Source organism: Piliocolobus tephrosceles, chromosome 3 (genome assembly GCF_002776525.5).
Source record: "Piliocolobus tephrosceles isolate RC106 chromosome 3, ASM277652v3, whole genome shotgun sequence".
Lineage (NCBI taxonomy): Eukaryota > Metazoa > Chordata > Mammalia > Primates > Cercopithecidae > Piliocolobus > Piliocolobus tephrosceles.
In genome coordinates, this window is record NC_045436.1 from 61321617 (window position 1) to 61341419 (window position 19803).

At 43.8% G+C, this 19803-nt stretch overlaps 1 protein-coding gene and 1 pseudogene across 4 annotated transcripts in view; both read right to left on the reverse strand.

The window, feature by feature from the left end:
- The window catches only part of LARP1B (La ribonucleoprotein 1B), a 161701-nt gene that overhangs the window by 130301 nt on the left and 11597 nt on the right, over window positions 1–19803 (reverse strand). For all 4 annotated transcript variants that reach the window (XM_026454125.2, XM_026454126.2, XM_026454128.2 and 1 more), the window contains exons 2-5: window positions 15776–15834; window positions 15300–15359; window positions 10569–10743; window positions 6452–6592 (exon numbers count right to left, since the gene is read on the reverse strand). In XM_026454125.2, coding sequence (XP_026309910.1) covers window positions 6452–6592; window positions 10569–10743; window positions 15300–15359; window positions 15776–15834 — 435 coding nt within the window. The remainder of the gene's footprint in view (window positions 1–6451; window positions 6593–10568; window positions 10744–15299; window positions 15360–15775; window positions 15835–19803) is intronic.
- On the reverse strand, window positions 1816–2132 carry LOC111534535 (annotated as a pseudogene).

The following is a 19803-nucleotide window of genomic DNA, read 5'->3' on the forward strand; positions in this document are numbered from 1 at the left end:
TCAGGAGATCGAGACCATCCTGGCTAACACGGTGAAACCCCGTCTCTACTAAAAAGTACAAAAAACTAGCCGGGCGAGGTGGCGGGCGCCTGTAGTCCCAGCTACTCGGGAGGCTGAGGCAGGAGAATGGCGTGAACCCGGAAGGCGGAGCTTGCAGTGAGCTGAGATCCGGCCACTGCACTCCAGCTTGGGTGACAGAGCAAGACTCCGTCTCCAAAAAAAAAAAAAGAGAGAGAAAAAGAAGACTTACAGTAATACAACCAACATGCATTAATCTAAAGAAAAGTAGGCTGGATTTAAAAAAAAAATTAAAAATTCCTGCCAAAGAATGTTAATAAAGTCACATTGCACGGCGATTTCAAAACATGCAAGAGGCCGGGCGCACTGCCTGTAATCCCAGCACTTTGGGAGGCTGAGACGGAGGGATCACGAGGTCAGGAGATCGAGACTATCCTGGCTAACACAGCGAAACCCCGTCTCTACTAAAAAAAAAAAATACAAAAAACTAGCTGGACGAGGTGGCGGGCGCCTGTAGTCCCAGCTACTCAGGAGGCTAAGGCAGGAGAATGGCGTGAACCCGGGAGGCAGAGCTTGCAGTGAGCTGAGATCTGGCCACTGCACTCCAGCCTGGGTGACAGAGTGAGAATCTGTCTCAAAAAAAAAAAAAAACATGCAAGAAACCAATGCACTTAAGCTCATTTTTTCCGAAACAACGGGATGAAATTGCAGAGTGCACAATGGGAAGTTTAAAAGTAATAGTAACATATATTTCTTAAACAGGGTGAGTTTCCACTGTTCATCATCATCATCATCCTCATCATTATTATTATTGATTTTACAGATGGGGTCTCACTCTGTCACCCAGACTGCAGTGGCATGATCATAGCTCACTGCAGCCTCGAACTCTTGGGCTCTCAAGCAATCCTCCTTACCTCAGCTTACCAAGTAGCTGGGACTACAGGTGAGTACCACCATAGTCAGCTCATTATATGGTTGTTCTGTATAACTTTATATCTATTTTCTTGTATACTCAATATTTAATAAGAAAAAAATAATGAAATTAGGAGTATCCATTACTTTTAGAATAAAAACTTAAAATGACATTTTGAAAAACAGGGAAAAAGTCCATTTTGCTATAGACAAGTTTTATACATTCATACATATATACATACACCCCTACACATGCATGATCATTGTGCATTACAGCCCCAAATTCCCAGGCTCAAGCAATCCTCCTACTTCAGCTTCCCAAGTAGCTGGGACTACAGGCTTGCACCGTTGCATTTAGTTACAGTTTTATAATTTAAAAGTCATATTTTGTGGACAATTGAGAAAAATTAATTATTGACTAGATTTTAGATGGTATTAGGAAACTAGTGTGATTTTCTTAGATGATGCATTTTCTTAGGACATTAGTGATAAAGCGTCAATAGCTCGGATTCAGCAAACAAATGAATTAAATACAGAGAAATTATTAATCTAGATGGTGGCTAGACAGGTGTTCACTGTACAATTCTTTCAATTTTTTGTATGTTTAAAGTTTTTTTGTTTTTTTTGGTTTTTTTTTTTTACTGCTTTTGTGTGCAGTATTTATTTCAAATGTTTGTTAAAACAGCACTGTTATTTCTCAGGACAAGAGCAAAGATCATCCCCTGCAGAAGCTTGGGAACTATGTACAGAACTTTATAGAACAGAGGCCATACTTTAGCTTAAGCCTGTCTGCTATCAGAGAATGGAATTCTACGTGGACTCAAGGAACAAAAGGAAACTAGGCAGGGAGAGGGAAGAAAAGTGTCCATCTGAATCAAACTTCAGCTGCCATCAGGGCACATCTTGTGGTGGTCACAGATTGTAGGCTGTTTTTTGGAAGATTCGGGTTCAGCACAGGATTCCATTTGTCTACTTGGCTACACCCCTGGCTGAGGTGCCATGAGGTCAATGTCACTCAAGTTCCTAGCCAGCCAAACTCCCACAGCAAAGAGTCCCAAATTTAGTATCAAGTTCCTCCGTAAGTCATTCCTATCTGTGGCAAAGCGGTAGACGCCCCGAAGCCAATCTCCCACGCTGTTTGGTATTTCAGGAGTTTCATTAGCCGAGCCAGCAGCGCTCACCGGGACCCCGCTGGAAGCCATAGTAGGCAGCTTCGCATGCGCCTTGGTGGAGGAACCGTCATGTTTAAAGTTTTTCATAACACATTGGAAATTTTTTTTTAATCAAAATATATTTACCTCCACACAGGTATATTTAAAATTTTTGAATGGCTATATTGTCTGTAAAATTTCCTTAGGCCTTTTTATCCATTCACAGGACATGACTTATCAGATTTCAGCAGAAAACTATAAAAACAAATGCTCATCCTATTGTTTCCACATATCCTCCTATCCTCTGCTTTCTGAAAATCTGAGCAAACCGTGTGAAAAAATGTATCTGGGTCGGATGTGTTGGATCACACCTGTAATCCCAGCACTTTGGGAGGCCAAGGGAGGCAGATCACGTGAGGTCAGGAGTTCGTGACCATCCTGGCCCAACATGGTGAAACCCTGTCCCTACTAAAACTACAAAAAGTAGCCGGACACGGTGGCCCACACCTATAATCCCAGCTACTTGGGAGGCTGAGGCAGGAGAATTCAGCCTGGGCAATACTGTGAGACTCCATCTCAAAAAAAAAGTATCCAGCCAGTACATTTAATGAAAGTAAAACCATTCAGTAAAAACTAATGGGCCGGGGTGCAGTGGCTCACACCTGTAATCCCAGCACTTTGGGAGGGAGGCAGTGAGCCAAGATCGCGCCACTGCACTCCAGCCTGGGCGACAGTGAGGCTTTGTCTCAAAAAAAAAAAAAAAAAAGACTAATGGTATACTTTTTAATGAACCGATCAGCCTAACACCTGAGCTAACTCGATATTAACACAACAGAAAGTGAAATACACACAGTAGTATTCCAAGCAAAAAAATAAGCCTGAACCTAAATCAACTTAGCTCTTTCTTATTGCCAGTTTTAAAAGGAACAGGCAGGCTGGGTACAGTGGCTCTCACACCTCTAATCCCAGCACTTTGGGAGGCTGATGCTGGAAGATCGCTTGGGCCCAAGAGTTTGAGACCAGCCTGGGCAACATGGGGAAACCCCATCTCTACAAAAAATACAAAATTAGCCAGGTAGGGTTGTGCATGCCTGTAGTCCCATCTACTGAGGAGGCTGAGACAGGAGAATTGCTTGAGCCTAGGAAGTGAAGGTTGCAGTGAGCCGAGATCATGCCATTGCACTTAGCCTGGGAGACAGAGTGAGAGACTCTGTCTCAAACAACAAAAAAAAGGAACATGCAAATGCCAAAGAATACCATGATAAAGCGGCCGGCACGGTGGCTCACGCGTGTAATCCCAGCACTCTGGGAGGCCGAGGAGGGCGGATCATGAGGTCAGAAGATCAAGACCATCCTGGCTAACATGGTGAAACTCCGTCTCTACTAAAAAACACAAAAAAATTAGCCGGGTGCGCTGGCAAGCGCCTGTAGTCCCAGCTACTTGGGAGACTGCCGCGTGATGAGGAGCTTGCAGTGAGCCAAGATGGCGCCACTGCACTCCAGCCTGGGCGACAGGGCAACACTCAGTCTCAAAAAAAAAAAAAAAAAAAGGCCAGGCGCGGTGGCTCAAGCCTGTAATCCCAGCACTTTGGGAGGCCGAGACGGGCGGATCATGAGGTCAGGAGATCGAGACCATCCTGGCTAACACAGTGAAACCCCGTCTCTACTAAAAAATACAAAAAACTAGCCGGGGCGAGGTGGCGGGCGCCTGTAGTACCAGCTACTCAGGAGGCTGAGGCAGGAGAATGGCGTAAACCCGGGAGGCGGAGCTTGCAGTGAGCTGAGATCCGGCCACTGCACTCCAGCCTGGGCGACAGAGCAAGACTCCGTCTCAAAAAAAAAAAAAAAGAAAGAATACCATGACAAAGCAATCAGTCAAATCCAAAATACAAGAATTCCACTAGACATGGGACTTAACACATAGCAAAAAGAAAAAAAGTTGCTGATGAAAATGTAAAACGCTACAAAGTAGCCGTTTCTTATAATGTTAAATACACAGCTACTATATGACCAATCAATTCACTCACAGGCATTTGAGAAATACATTCCACACAAAGACTTGTAAACAACTATTCATCGGCGTTATTCAAACTCCAAAAACTATAAACAAGCCACTTATCCATCAACAGATAAAAAGACAAAGGGCTACATGCATTCAACAGAATATTATTTGGCACTAAAAGAGGGAGAAGCTGAGTGCAGTGGCTTAACTTTGTAATCCCAACACTTCAGGAGGCCGAGGCAGGAGAATCGCTTGAGACGAGGAGTTCAAGACCAGCCTGGGCAACACAGCAACATGGTCTCTAAAGAAAACTTTTTATTTAATTAGCCGGGCATAGTGGCACGCACCTGTCATCCTAGCTACTCGGGAAGCTGAGGTGGGAGGATCACTTGAGCCCAAGAGTTCAAGACTGCAGTCTATGAACTGTCCCACTACACTCCAGCCTGGGCAACAGAATGTCTATGAACATAGTCTATGAACAGAGCTATGACTGTCCCACTGCACTCCAGCCTGGGCAACAGAATGAGACCCCATCACTTATTAAAAAAAAAAAAAAAAAAAAGAGGAAGCTAAAGCTTATTTGAAAAGTCTAATGAGAAAATTATTATCTCCACAGTCTCAAAGCCTCTCTCCACAAATTACATAGTAATTACAAAGGGAGAAAAGAGTATTTCTATAATTAAACAAAAAACTGAAGAAAATTAAAAATTTTTTTAAAGTCTAGAGTACACTACCTCAAACAAGTTATCAAAGTTAATAATCAGTGTTGTGGTCAGTCGCAGTGGCTCAAGCCTATAATCCCAGCACTTTGGGATGTCGAGGTGGGTGGATCACCTGAGGTCAAGAGTTAGAGCCAGCCTGACCAATATGGTGAAACCCCATCTCTACTAAAAATAAAAAAATTGGCCAGGCGCAGTGGCTCAAGCCTGTAATCCCAGCACTTTGGGAGGCCGAGACGGGCGGATCACGAGGTCAGGAGATCGAGACCATCCTGGCCAACACGGTGAAACCCCGTCTCCACTAAAACATACAAAAAACTAGCCGGGCAAGGTGGCGGGCGCCTGTAGTCCCAGCTACTCGGGAGGCTGAGGCAGGAGAATGGCGTAAACCCAGGAGGCGGACAGTGAGCTGAGATCCGGCCACTGCACTCTAGCCCAGGCAACAGAGCAAGACTCCGTCTCAAAAAAAATAAAAATAAAAATAAAAACAAAAATAAAAAAATTAGCCGGGTGTGGTGGCATGAGCCTGTAGTCCCAGCTCCTTAGGAGGCTGAGACAGAAGAATTGCTTGAAACTGGGAGGCAGAGGTTGCAGTGCGCCCAGATCACATGCCACTGCACTCCAGCCTGGGCAACAGAATGAGACTCCATCTCAAACAAAAAACATAAATAATAATAATAATAACCAATGTTGTAATCAAACTAATAATCAAATAAAGTTACAGGAGCAATCAAAGTTAATATTAATCAATGTCGTAATCAAATAAATAATCAAAATTACAGGGGTAATCAAAGTTAGTATCTTCAATAATGGAACAAAACCAAGGTCATACTCCCATGCAACTCACTAAGAAGAAAATATTATTTTTTTATACAGTACTCCTGCTAAAAATTCACAACCCCAATCCAATCACAAGGAAACATCAGAAAACCCAAAGTAAAGGATATCTACAATATAATTATCCTACAATCTTCAAAAAAATCAATGTCATGAAAGATAAAAGCAAAAGAACTGTTACAGATTAATGAAGCCTAAAGAGAAAAAAAAAAATTAAATGGGTGATCCCAGAATGGATCCTTGGAGCAGGGGAGGGAACGACTATAAAGAACTTTATTATAGGCCGGGCGCAGTGGCTCAAGCCTGTAATCCCAGCACTTTGGGAGGCCGAGACAGGTGGATCGCGAGGTCAGGAGATCGAGACCATCCTGGCTAACACGGCGAAACCCCGTCTCTACTAAAAAAATACAAAAAACTAGCCGGGCGAGGTGGCGGGTGCCTGTAGTCCCAGCTACTCAGGAGGCTGAGGCAGGAGAATGGCGTAAACCCGGGAGGCGGAGCTTGCAGTGAGCTGAGATCCGGCCACTGCACTCCAGCCTGGGTGACAGAGCGAGACTCTGTCTCAAAAAAAAGGACTTTATTGAGAAAAATCTGCCTGTGGACAATCACATTGTATTAATGTTAAGTTTCATTGTTGTTAATTTCATTACGGTTATATTGTTCTTATGAAATATACTCTGAAGGTATTTAGGGTTAAAGGGACATGATGTCTTCAACTTATTCTCAAATGGTTTATACATGTGGTTACTAAAATAACAAGTATTAAGACTAAGTCTTTCCTTAGTCATTTTTGTCTTAGAATGGTAACTTACTTCGTGTATCATTTCTCCTATTGTTATGTGTTGGTTTATTTGCTTCAGGTTGACATCTTGAGCTGTTCCGGGATCCAGGTCTTTCTTGACTCTCTGATCTTACATCATCTAAGTGGAGTGGTACCCACTTGTGCTTATTAGCTTGAAGAAAACAAAATAAAATCATTTAAGGACAAATGCACAATTTTCACTAAACCCTTGCAATTTGAAAGCACTCTGAACTTTAATCAAATAAGTGAAACACTTAATGTATATTTTAAGATTATTTGTAAAGAGGCCGGACACAGTGACTCACGCCTGTAATCCCAGCACTTTGGGATACCGAGGTGGGTGGATGACTTGAAGCCAGGAGTTCAAGAACAGCCTGACCAACATGGAGAAATCCTGTCTGTACTAAAAATTACAAAAATTAGCCAGGTGTGGTGGCACACGCCAGTAATCCCAGCTACTCGGGAGGCTGAGGCACAAGAATAGCTTAAGCCTGGGAAGCGGAGCTTGCAGTGAGCCAAGATCATGCCAAAAGGCGGGGTGTGGTGGCTCACACCTGTAATCCTAGCACTTTGGGAAGCCGAGGCGGGCACATTACCTGAGATCAGGAGTTCGAAACCAGCCTGGCCAACATGGTGAAACCCCATCTCTACTAAAAATACAAAAATTAGCCGGGCATGGTGGCACATGCCTGTAGTCCCAGCTACTCAGGAAGCTGAGACAGGAGAAATCCTTGAACCTGGGAGGCAGAGGTTGCAGAGAGCCAAGATCGTGCCACTGCACGAGACAAGACTCTGTCTCCAAACAAACAAAAAAAAAAGTACATATACATACTATTCCTGTTTAGTACCTTAGGCTTTAAAAAAAAAAAAATCAGTTTAATTTAAAATTCTTAGGCTTTAGAATGGGATATATCTGATAAAACACTATAATGTATACTTTGGAAAGTTAGGCTTCAGGTTTGAAGCACTTTTAGTTCCAGATCACTGCCTAAAATATTAATTTACCCAGGATTTTTACTAATGAATGAGGTTTCTCAAAATATAAGAGGGAAAATGGATAAGTACAAAATTTGTTTAACTTGACAGAACTTTTTACAGCTCTTATGCATCTTCCTAAGGACAAAAAACACAAGCAATTTAACTTTTCTTGATGACTAAATGACAGTGTAACTATTTATGGTTATTCTATTTTTTTTTTTTTTTTTTTGAGGCGGAGTCTCGCTCTGTTGCCCCGACTGGAGTGCAGTGGCCGGATCTCAGCTCACTGCAAGCTCTGCCTCCCGGGTTTAAGCCATTCTCCTGCCTCAGGCGCCCGCCACCTCGCCCGGCTAGTTTTTGTATTTTTAGTAGAGACGGGGTCTCACCGTGTTAGCCAGGATGGTCTCGATCTCCTGACCTCGTGATCCGCCCGTCTCGGCCTCCCAAAGTGCTGGGATTACAGGCTTGAGCCACCGCGCCCGGCCTATGGTTATTCTATAGTGAAATTCTGAAGATCATCTATTCATGAATGCCATACCTTGGGCTTCAAAATGTTCAGTATTCTGCCCAATCTATATTTTCTACCAAAATAAAGACTCATGGGAATGAAAAAACTGCCAAGGTAATTTAAAAAGAAATATTAGTGTGCAACTACAATATTGATATCCTATAAATCCTGCAAACTATGGATCAAATGAGGAAAAGTGAATATAAATGCATCCAAAAAGGCTTTTAGGCCAGGCACAGTGGCTCAAGCCTGTAATCCCAGCACTTTGGGAGGCCGAGACGGGCAGATCACGAGGTCAGGAAATCGAGACCATCCTGGCTAACACGGTGAAACCCCGTCTCTACTAAAAAAAAAAAAAAAAGAATACAAAAAACTAGCCGGGCAAGGTGGCGGGCACCTGTAGTCCCAGCTACTCGGGAGGTTGAGGCAGGAGAATGGCATAAACCCGGGAGGCGGAGCTTGCAGTGAGCTGAGATCTGGCCACTGCACTCCAGCCTGGGCGACAGAGCGAGACTCCGTCTCAAAAAAAATAAAAATAATTTTAAAAAAAAGGCTTTTAATCTTATACTATAAATTTATGTCAATGAGATTCGTTGACATAAAGAAGCCCTTCTTTTGAAGTCAAAAATCTGTACTCTAGATCAATTAATAGCTTGATTATACGAATTGTTCTAACTACAAAACATCTGGGTTTTAGTGTTGACTGACCAGTTTTAATTGAAGCAATTAATAAAGACAAATTTTAGATCAGGATAACAAATCTGTCATCTGTATGGATTCTAGACAGTCAAGAACACTACTTATGTATGTAGGAAGCAGGAAATAGTTAAGTGATGAAGTAGTTAAGAAATGGGGACGCTAAGCATGGTGGCGCACACTTCTAATCCCGGCACTTTGGGAGGTTGAGGCAGGTGGATCACTTGAGCTCAGGATTTCAAGACCAGCCTGGCCAACATCGGGAAACCTTGTCTCTACAAAAAAATACAAAAATTAGCCAGGCGTGGGGGCACATGCCTGTAAGTCCCAGCTACTCAGGAGGCTGAGGTGGGAGGATCACTTGAGCCCAGGTCATCGAGGCTGCAGTGGGCCATGAGCATGCCACTGAACTTCAGCCTGGGTGACACAGCAAGACCCTGTCTCAAAATTTTAAAAACATTTTTAAATTTAAAACTTAAAAAAAAAGAAATAGGGATAAATTTTTCTAACAACCACCTGTTTGTCTTGTTGTCACTGTTTTTGAGCAATAAGCCTTTATTCATGGTATCAAGTAAACATCATGCTTATCCTGAACTAAGGATTAGTTATTTATTAAAAAGACAAACTGTTCGGCCAGTCACGGTGGCTCACGCCTGTAATCCTAACACTTTGGGAAGCCGAGGAAGGTGGATTGTCTGAGCTCAGGAGTTCGAGGCCAGCCTGGGCAACACAGTGAAACCCCGTCTCTACTAAAATACAGAAAGTTAGCTGGGCGTGGCAGCGTGCACCTGTAATCCCAGCTACTCAGGAGGCTGAGGCAGAAGAATTGCTAGAACCCGGGAGGAGGAGCTTGCAGTGAGCTGAGATCCAGCCACTGCACTCCAGCCTGGGTGACAGAGTGAGACTCCATCTCAAAAAAAAAAAAAAAAAATAGAATCCTAACTCCAAGGCCCTGTACACCATGGACCTTGTCTATGTCTCTAACCTCATCTCCTGCTACTCTCCCAGAAAATCACCTTGCTTCAGTCACCAACAACTTAACAGTTTAAAGCCCTTTTCTGCCTAGAAGCGCGTGAAGACACTTTTACCAAGACTCCGACCACTGAATGAGTACATGCTTTTACAAAGCAGGTAAATCATAAACTGTCCTTAGACACACGAAAAGTTCAGAGAAGAAAACGGAAAAGGATATGAAGACAATATTTTTACTCCTTCAAAGTGTAATTTTGACAGGGGAATGCTATGAGGGAAAAGGCTGACTAAATTTTTTTTTTTTTTTTTTTTTCTTGAGACAGTGTCTTGCACTGTTGCCCAGGCTGGATTGCAATGGCACAACCTTGGTTCACTGCAACCTCCACCTACTGGGTTCAAGCAATTCTCCTGCCTCAGCCTCCCGAATAGCTGGGACTACAAGCGTGCACCACCGTGTTCGGCTAATTTTTTTTGTATTTTTAGTGGAGACAGGGTTTCACCATGTTGGCCAGGCTGGTCTCAAACTCCTGATCTCAAGTGATCCGCCCGCCTCAGCCTCCCAGAGTGCTAGGATTACAGGCGTGAGCCACTGTGCCTGACCTATTCTCACTTTTCTCTTAGGAAAAAAATGTATTTAATTTTCACAGTACTCCCTAAATATAGGGAGCAGTTCCAATGCAGATCTAAAAGAACAATAAATTGTCAAACAACTTTCCAAGAATGTATTTACAACTGTACCTCTAAGTGGAACTCCATTCCATTTTCTTGCATAGAATACAAGTTACACACAAAAAGGAAAGTCTAATAGTTCAGAAATGTTACAAAAGCAAATGAGTTACCACTGCAGATTGTTTATCCTGAAGAAATACAAACTATACATTTTTGACTATCAGAGATAAGTTAATGAAATACAATTCCTCATTACAACTTTCTTCAAAAACTAAAATCAAAATAAAGATATGGACAAACTGACCTCTCTTTCGTTGATTACTTGACTGAGCCTCATCCTCACTGACATTTTCACCAGGACCATTTAACTTTGTTTCCCGATTTTCTTTGCTCTCACTGTTACTTCTCTTTTCAACCTTCTCTTCTTTTTCTTTTCTATTTTGTGGCTTTTTATTTCCTTGGCTGAGGACGCTCTGAAACTGCAAAAAGGTTTTCAGAATGAAATGATTTCCATTAATATTTTCACTAATACACCCAAAAATTTGCGGTAATATACCTAACTTAAAATTGCAAAACAAATGACAAAAACTGTTATCAAAAGCAAAAAATTACTTCTCAAAAGACAGTTAAAAGTAAAGCTGCAGACTAGGAGAAAGTATTTGCTAAGTATTTGACAAAGAACTTTTATCTAAAATACATAATGAACTTTCAAAACTCAGTAACAAGAAATCAATTCCACTTTTTTTTGGTGGGGAGGAAGGAGTCTCTGTTGCCCAGGCTGGAGTGCAGTGGCATGATCTCGGCTCACTGCAGCCTCCACCACCTGGGTTCAAGCAATTCTCCTGCCTCAGCCTCCCTAGTAGCTGGTATTACAGGCACATGTCACCACACCTGGCTAGTTTTGTTTTTTTTTTTTTTTAGTAGAGACGGGGTTTCGCCATGTTGGTCAGGCTGGTCTCAAACTCCTGACCCCAATGATTCACCCTCCTCAGCCTCCCAAAGTGCTGCAATTGCAGGCATGAGCCACTGCACCCAGCCTTCCATTTTTTTAAATGGGCAGATTGATCAGATACTTCATCAAAAAGATATACCGATGGCAAATCTATGAAAAGATTATTGCATTCATTCGTCAGAAAAATGTAAATTAAAACTGCAATGGGAGACCACTCCACATTTATTAGAATGGCTAAAATTTTTTTGAAACTTGACTATTATTATGGGCAAGTAAAGATGGGTGCAGTGGCTCACCCCTGTAATTCCAGCACTTTCGGAAGCCAAGGCAGGTAGATTAGTTGAGCTCAGGAATTTGAGACCAGACTGGGCACATGGCAAAACCCCATCTCTACAAAAATACAAAAAAATTAGCCAGGCATGGTGGTGCATGTCTATAGTCCCAGCTACTTGTGGGGCTGAGGTGGGGGATCACTTGAGCCCAGGAGGTCAAGGCTACAGTGAGCTGAGATCATGCCAATGCACTCCAGCCTGGGTGACAAAGTGAGACCGGGTCTCACAAGAAAAAAAAAAAAAAAAGAGAGGGAGTGAAAACGTGGAGTAACTGGAATTCATGTACACTGCTGACAGAAGTGCAAATTCGGTAATTTCTTTTTTTTTTTTTTTTTTGGAGACGGAGTCTCGCTCTGTAGCCCGGGCTGGAGTGCAGTGGCCGGATCTCAGCTCACTGCAAGCTCTGCCTCCCGAGTTTACGCCATTCTCCTGCCTCAGCCTCCCGAGTAACTGGGACTACAGGCGCCCACCACATCGCCCGGCTAGTTTTTTGTATTTTTTTTAGTAGAGATGGGGTTTCACTGTGTTAGCCAGGATGGTCTCCATCTCCTGACCTCGTGATCTGCCCGTCTCGGCCTCCCAAACTGCTGGGATTACAGGCTTGAGCCACCGCGCCTGGCCAAATTCGGCAATTTCTTAAAAAGCTAAAACAGGTAGCTACTGTATGATCCAGCCTAGTGACATATCCAAGAAAAAATGAAAAATTTTCTACACAAACGTTCATATAGCAGTTTTTTTTTTTTTTTTTTGAGACGGAGTCTTTTTTTTTTCTTTTTTTTTGAGACGGAGTCTCGCTCTGTCGCCCAGGCTGGAGTGCAGTGGCCGGATCTCTGCTCACTGCAAGCTCCGCCTCCCGGGTTCACGCCATTCTCCTGCCTCAGCCTCCTGAGTAGCTGGGACTACAGGCGCCCGCCACCTCGCCCGGCTAGTTTTTTGTATTTTTAGTAGAGACGGGGTTTCACCGTGTTAGCCAGGATGGTCTCGAACTCCTGACCTTGTGATCCACCCGTCTCGGCCTCCCAAAGTGCTGGGATTACAGGCTTGAGCCACCGTGCCCGGCCATAGACGGAGTCTTGCTCTGTCGCCCAGGCTGGAGTGCAGTGGCCGGATCTCAGGTCACTGCAACCTCCGCCTCCGGGGTTCACGCCATTCTCCTGCCTCAGCCTCCCGAGTAGCTGGGACTACAGGTGCCCGCCACCTCGCCCAGCTAATTTTTTGTATTTTTTGTAGAGACGGGGTTTCACCGTGTTAGCCAGGATGGTCTCGATCTCCTGACCTCGTGATCCGCCCGTCTCGGCCTCCCAAAGTGCTGGGATTACAGGCTTGAGCCACCGCGCCCGGCCCATATAGCAGTTTTATCTGTATCAACCAAAACCCAAAGTTAATCCAAATGTCCATTAACACTAGGTGAATGGACAAACTGTGTTACATCCATACTACTCAGCAAGAAAAAGGAATGAACTGCTGACACACAAGTAAAATCTCAAAATAATCATGCTGAGTAGAAGCCAGGAAAACAAAAAGAAAAAAGAGTACCTACTGAATGCTTCCCTATATACAAAATTCTAGAAAATGCAAATCTCACATATAAGGTTACCTCTTAAGAATACAACCAGAGGAGGCCAGGCACGGTGGCTCACACCTGTAATCCCAGCACTTTGGAAGGCCAAGGTGGGTGGATCACCTGTGGTCAGAAGTTGGAGACCAACATGGCAAAACCCAGTCTCTACTAAAAATACAAAAATTAGCCGGATGTGGTGGTGCATGCCTGTAATACCAGCTACTCAGGAGGCTGAGGCAGGAGAATCACTGAAACCAGGGAGGCAGAGGTTGCAGTGAACTGAAATCCCACCACTGCACTCCAGCCTGGACGACAGAGTAAGACTCTGTCTCAAAAAAAGAATACAATCAGATGAGGGAAATGTGATGAATTAAACTAGGTTACCTGAAAAGTGGGTAAACTATCAAAAGAATAGCTGCCATGTTTTCAGCACCTCTTTATCAATGTATGTGACTTTATACAAATATAAAAATTTGATTACAATTTATAATATGTCTTCATTATTAAAGAAATAATAGGCGAGGCATGGTGGCTAACGCCTATAATCCCAGCACTTTGGGAGGCTGAGGCGAGCCAATTGCATGAGCTCAGGAGTTCGATACCAGCCCGGACAACATGGCCAAACCCCATCTCTACAAAAAGTTTAAAACCTGCCAGTGTGGTGGTGCACAGCTGTAGTCCCAGCTACTTGGGAGGCAAAGGGGGAGGATCACCTGAGCCTGGGAGGCCAAGGCTGCAGTGAGCTGTGATCACATCACTGCACTCCAGCCTGGGTAATGGAGTGAGACCCTGTCTTAAAGAAACAAACAAACAAAAAAGAGGCTGGGCGCGGTGGCTCAAGCCTGTAATCCCAGCACTTTGGGAGGCCGAGACGGGCGGATCACAAGGTCAGGAGATCGAGACCATCCTGGCTAACACGGTGAAACCCCGTCTCCACTAAAAAATACAAAAAACTAGCCGGGCGAGGTGGCGGGCACCTGTAGTCCCAGCTACTCGGGAGGCTGAGGCAGGAGAATGGCGTAAACCCGGGAGACGGAGCTTGCAGTGAGCTGAGATCTGGCCACTGCACTCCAGCCTGGGCGACAGAGCCAGACTCCGTCTCAAAAAAAAAAAAAAAAAAAGAAACCCCGTCTCTACTAAAAAATACAAAAAACTAGCTGGGCGACGTGGCAGGCGCCTGTAGTCCCAGCTACTCGGGAGGCTGAGGCAGGAGAATGGCATAAACCCGGGAGGCAGAGCTTGCAGTGAGCTGAGATCCGGCCACTGCACTCCAGCCTGGGTGACAGAGCGAGACTTCGTCTCAAAAAAAAAAAGAAACAAAAAAAAAGAAAGAAAGAAATACTAGGTTAGGTTAAGCTTACCATGAGTAAAGCTTAAGACAAGTTCATTACTAATGTTACTGGCAGCATCAAAGAATAACTGCAAATTAAACTAACAAAATGTAATCTTGATGAATCAAGTTTTTAAATCTGTTCCTCAGCCAGGTTCGTAGCTCACACTGTAATCTCAACACTTTGGGAGACTGAGGCAGGAGGATCACTTAAGCTCAGGCGTTGGAGAGCAGCAAAATCCCGTCTCTATGAAAAATACAAACATTAGCTGTGCACAGTGGTGCGTGCCTGTAGTCCCAGCTACTCTGGAGGTCGAGGTAGGAAGATCACTTGAGCCTAGGAGTTTGAGGCTACAATGAGCTGTGATCACACTACTGCACTCCAGCCTGGTGACAGAGCAAGACCCTGTCTCAAACAATTAACAAAAATCTGTCCCCCAGTATGACAATTCTTTACATTTTAAGTAAAATAAAATTCTGCATGTTGAAATGGATATATTTTCCTTTCTTTAAAGAAAAACTTTAAAAGAGCCGGGCGCGGTGGCTCAAGCCTGTAATCCCAGCACTTTGGGAGGCCGAGACGGGCAGATCACGAGGTCAGGAGATCGAGACCATCCTGGCTAACACGGTGAAACCCCGTCTCTACTAAAAAATACAAAAAACTAGCCGGGCGAGGTGGCGGGCGCCTGTAGTCCCAGCTACTCAGGAGGCTGAGGCAGGAGAATGGCGTGAACCCGGGAGGCGGAGTTTGCAGTGAGCTGAGATCTGGCCACTGCACTCCAGCCTGGGCGACAGAGCGAGACTCCGCCTCAAAAAAAAAAAAAAAGAAAAGAAAAGAAAAACTTTAAAATAATACTCACTCCAGTGTTCACTAATTCACTTGGTGTTGGCCAATTCTCCATATCGCTGAAATCACTAGCCTAAGAAGTAACAAATAAGAGTTAGGTCTGCAAATTAGTTTTAGAAATTTTAAGCAGAAAAAAACATTTTCTAAAAGTGAAAGAAGTTTTAATAATCATTTACATTCAGTTATATGCAGGCATCTGCCAAATTAATCTAAAAGTTTCTGCAAACAATAGAACATTTGCAATAAGAATGGCTTAATTTTACGATAAAACTTTCACCACTATTTAATGACATTAACTAAACTGAGTTATACATGATAGCAAAGGCATATATAAAGATTTGGATAAAGGTTATGATTCTCCATAATATTAACCTTAATCTAATACCAACAGTACAATTAAAGAAAAATACACTTACAATAACCTAAGAGTTCTTAGCCTCAGTTTTCAAAAATCAGTACAGTTAAGAACTATTTCCTATGAAAACATACCTTGTTGGATTTCTTTGTCTTGAGTTTTCCTGCTTTTATAATTTTGAGGGAACCGAACTCTAAAGAAAATATATAGAATTGTTTTTTACAACTACTTCATTCAATAAATTTAACAAAATAACTATTATGTCAATTTCAGTAAATCAGTATAATCATCATTTCCAATAAAATCCAAAGTTCTAAGACTCAAATTCCTAGCAAAAAATCAACTCCATTTGACACATAGATTCAAGGTGGTCTTCAGTCTCCAAATCAAGAAGAAAGAAATATCAACAGTGTGTTACACTGAACGAACAGAACAATGCTTTCATTAATAGAATATAGGCTGGGCCTGGTGGCTCACACCTGTAATCCCAGCACTTCGGGAGGCCAAAGTGGACAGATGACTGGAGGTCAAGAGTTTGAGACCAGACTGGCCAACATGGTGAAACCCCATCTCTACTAAAAATAGAAAAATTAGCCAGGTATGGTGGCACATGCCCAGAGTCCCAGCTACTCAGAAGGCTGAGGCAGGAGAATCGCTTGAACCCGGGAGGTGGATGTTGCAGTGAGCCGAGATCAAACCACTGCACTCCAGCTGGGGCGACAGAGCTAGATTCTGTCAAAAAAAAAAAAAAAAAAAAGAATGTAACAGGAGAAAATTACAAATACGACTTTTTTTTTTTTTGAGACAGAGTCTCTTATTTCTCTCACGCTGTTGGTAAGAGTATGAGGTAGTATTTTTTTCTTTCTTTTTTTTTTGAGACAGAGTCTTCTCACTCTGTCACCCAGGCTGGAGTGCAGTGGCACAGCCTTGGCTCACTGCAACCTCCCCCTCCTGGGTTCAAGCCCTTCTCCTTCCTCAGCCTCCCAAGCAGCTGGGGTTACAGGCGCCTGCCACCACGCCTGGCTAACTTTTTTGGATTTTCAGGAGAGACAGGGTTTCACCATGTTAGCCAGGTTGGTCTCAAACTCCTGACCTCAAGTAATCCGCCCACCTTGGCCTCCCGAAGTGCCAGGATTACAAGCATGAGCCACGGCGCCCAGCCAAGGTGGTATATCTTTCAAGGGTAATCTGTCATCTAAAATGTATATAACCGCCGGGCGCGGTGGCTCAAGCCTGTAATCCCAGCACTTTGGGAGGCCGAGACGGGCGGATCATGAGGTCAGGAGATCGAGACCATCCTGGCTAACACGGTGAAACCCCGTCTCTACTAAAAAATACAAAAAACTAGCCAGGCGAGGTGGCAGGCACCTGTAGTCCCAGCTACTCGGGACGCTAAGGCAGGAGAATGGCATGAACCCGGGAGGCGGAGCTTGCAGTGAGCTGAGATCCAGCCACTGCACTCCAGCCTGGGCGACAGAGCAAGATTCCGTCTCAAAAAATAAAAATAAAATGTATATAACCTTTTAATAAAAGAATTCCATTTTCAGGAAATTATCGGGAATCAAGAAAAGGTACAAAGATGTCTATACAGGATATTCAGCGCAACTTTGTTGATAATCCTATTTAAATAGCCTCTACGTATTAATACACAAAATACTATGTAACTTTTAGAAATCAGACAAAGCTGTGTATGTATTGACATGGAAAGAAGTCCACCAGGTTTTAAATATTTTACATATACAGGCCAGGCTCAGTGGCTCATGCCTGTAATCCCAACAGCTTTGGGAAGCCAAGGCAGGCAGATCTCTTGAGGCCAGGAGTTCAAAACCAGCCTGGTCAAAATGATGAAACCCCATCTCTACTAAAAACACAAAAATTAACCAGGTGTGGTGGCGCATGCCTGTAATTCCATCTACTTGGGAGGCTGAGGCAGGACAATCACTTGAATCCAGGGGTAAAAGTTGCAGTGAGCCGAGATTGCAAAAAAAAAAAAAAAATTATATATACATACAGATTACAGGTAAAACAAGCCTAAGAAAGGAAATTTTTCATTTTCTCATTGTTTTAACATGGAGGAAATCACATTGCATGTCATTAGAGAACACCTAAGACTGAAATAGCAAGCCAATTTAGGAAATTGTTTTAAATTAAAAAATTTTTCACATTAAAAAATATGTATATCCTTTTTTTTTTTGAGACAGAGTCTCATTCTGTCACCCAGGCTGGAGTACAGTGGTGCAATCTTGGGGCTGGAGTACAGTGGTGCAATCTTGGCTCACTACAACCTCCGCCTCCCAGGTTCAAGCGATTCTCCTGCCTCAGCCTCCTAAGTAGCTGGGATAGGCGTATGCCACCACGCCCGACTAATCTTTTTACATTTTTAGTAGAGATGGGGCTTCACTGTTAGCCAGGATAATCTGGATCTCTGATCTCATGATCCGCCTGCCTCAGCCTCCCAAAGTGCTGGGATTACAGGCGTGAGCCACTGCGCCCGGCCTAAAACAGGTATATTCATACAGATGAAATCTGTTTTTTGTTTCTAAGAAAGAAACAAGCCAGGCACAGGGGCTATGCCTGGAGGCTGAGGCATAAGAATTGCTTGAACCCAGGAGGCAGAGGTTGCAGTGAGCCAGGATCGTGCCACTGCACTCCAGCCTGAGGAACAGAGCGAGACTCCATCTCAAAAAAATAAATAAATAAAATAAAAACAAATAAATAATAAAATGTTATTTTTAAATCCTGGGACCTACAAGGAAATAACCATAAACAGATAAGGAAAACAATATATTTTTAAGGGCTAGGATACTTTAAACAAAAGCTACAACATAACAGAGCCTATTTCACTCAGTTTAATTCTTACGACCATAATCTTTTGGCAAAATTTTAATTAAGAAAATGCACTGATGGGCCGGGCGCGGTGGCTCAAGTCTGTAATCCCAGCACTTTGGGAGGCTGAGACGGGCGGATCACGAGGTCAGGAGATCGAGACCATCCTGGCTAACACGGTGAAACCCCGTCTCTACTAAAAATACAAAAAACTAGCCGGGTGAGGTGGCGGGCGCCTGTAGTCCCAGCTACTCCGGAGGCTGAGTCAGGAGAATGGCGTAAACCCGAGAGGCAGAGCTTGCAGTGAGCTGAGATCCGGCCACTGAACTCCAGTACGGGCGACAGAGCGAGACTCCGCCTCAAAAAAAAAAAAAAAATGCACTGATGATATCAATATTTCACATTTTATCATATTTAAGGGAAAATGTAGTAAAAATTAGTGCTTTTAAAAATGTTAAAGAAGGGCCGGGCGCGGTGGCTCACACCTGTACTTCCAGCACTTTAGGAGGACAAGGCAGGCGGATCACCTAAGGTCAGGAGTTCAAGACCAGCCTGGCCAACATGGCGAAACCGCGTCTCTACTAAAAATATATAAACTAGCCAGGCGTGGTGGTGGACGCCTGTAATCCCTGCTACTCGGGAGGATGAGGGAGGAGAACTGCTTGAACCCAGGAGACAGAGGTTGCAGTGAGCCGACACAGTGACACTGTACTCCAGACTCAGTGACAGAGTGAGACTCTATCTCAAAAAAAAAAAAAAAAATGTGAAAGACAATTCTCAAATTCTAATAGTGGGAGTATCAATTTGTACAGTTACTTTAAAAAGCAACTTGTAGGGGCCAGGCACGGTGGCTCAAGGCTGTAATCCCAGCACTTTGGGAGGCCGAGACAGGCGGATCACGAGGTCAGGAGATCGAGACCATCCTGGCTAACACGGTGAAACCCCGTCTCTACAAAAAATACAAAAAACTAGCCGGGCGACGTGGTGGGCGCCTATAGTCCCAGCTACTCGGGAGGCTGAGGCAGGAGAATGGCGTGAACCTGGGAGGCAGAGGTTGCAGTGAGCTGAGATCCGGCCACTGCACTCCAGCCTGGGTGACAGCGAGACTCCGTCTCAAAAAAAAAAAAAAAAAGCAACTTGTAAAGGCCAGCGCGGTGGCTCATGCCTGTAATCCTAGCACAAATAAAAAATAAAAATAAGAATTTAAAAATTTAAAAAAGAGGCCGGGCGTGGTGGCTCAAGCCTGTAATCCCAGCACTTTGGGAGGCCGAGACGGGTGGATCACGAGGTCAGGAGTTCGAGACCATCCTGGCTAACACGGTGAAACCCCATCTCT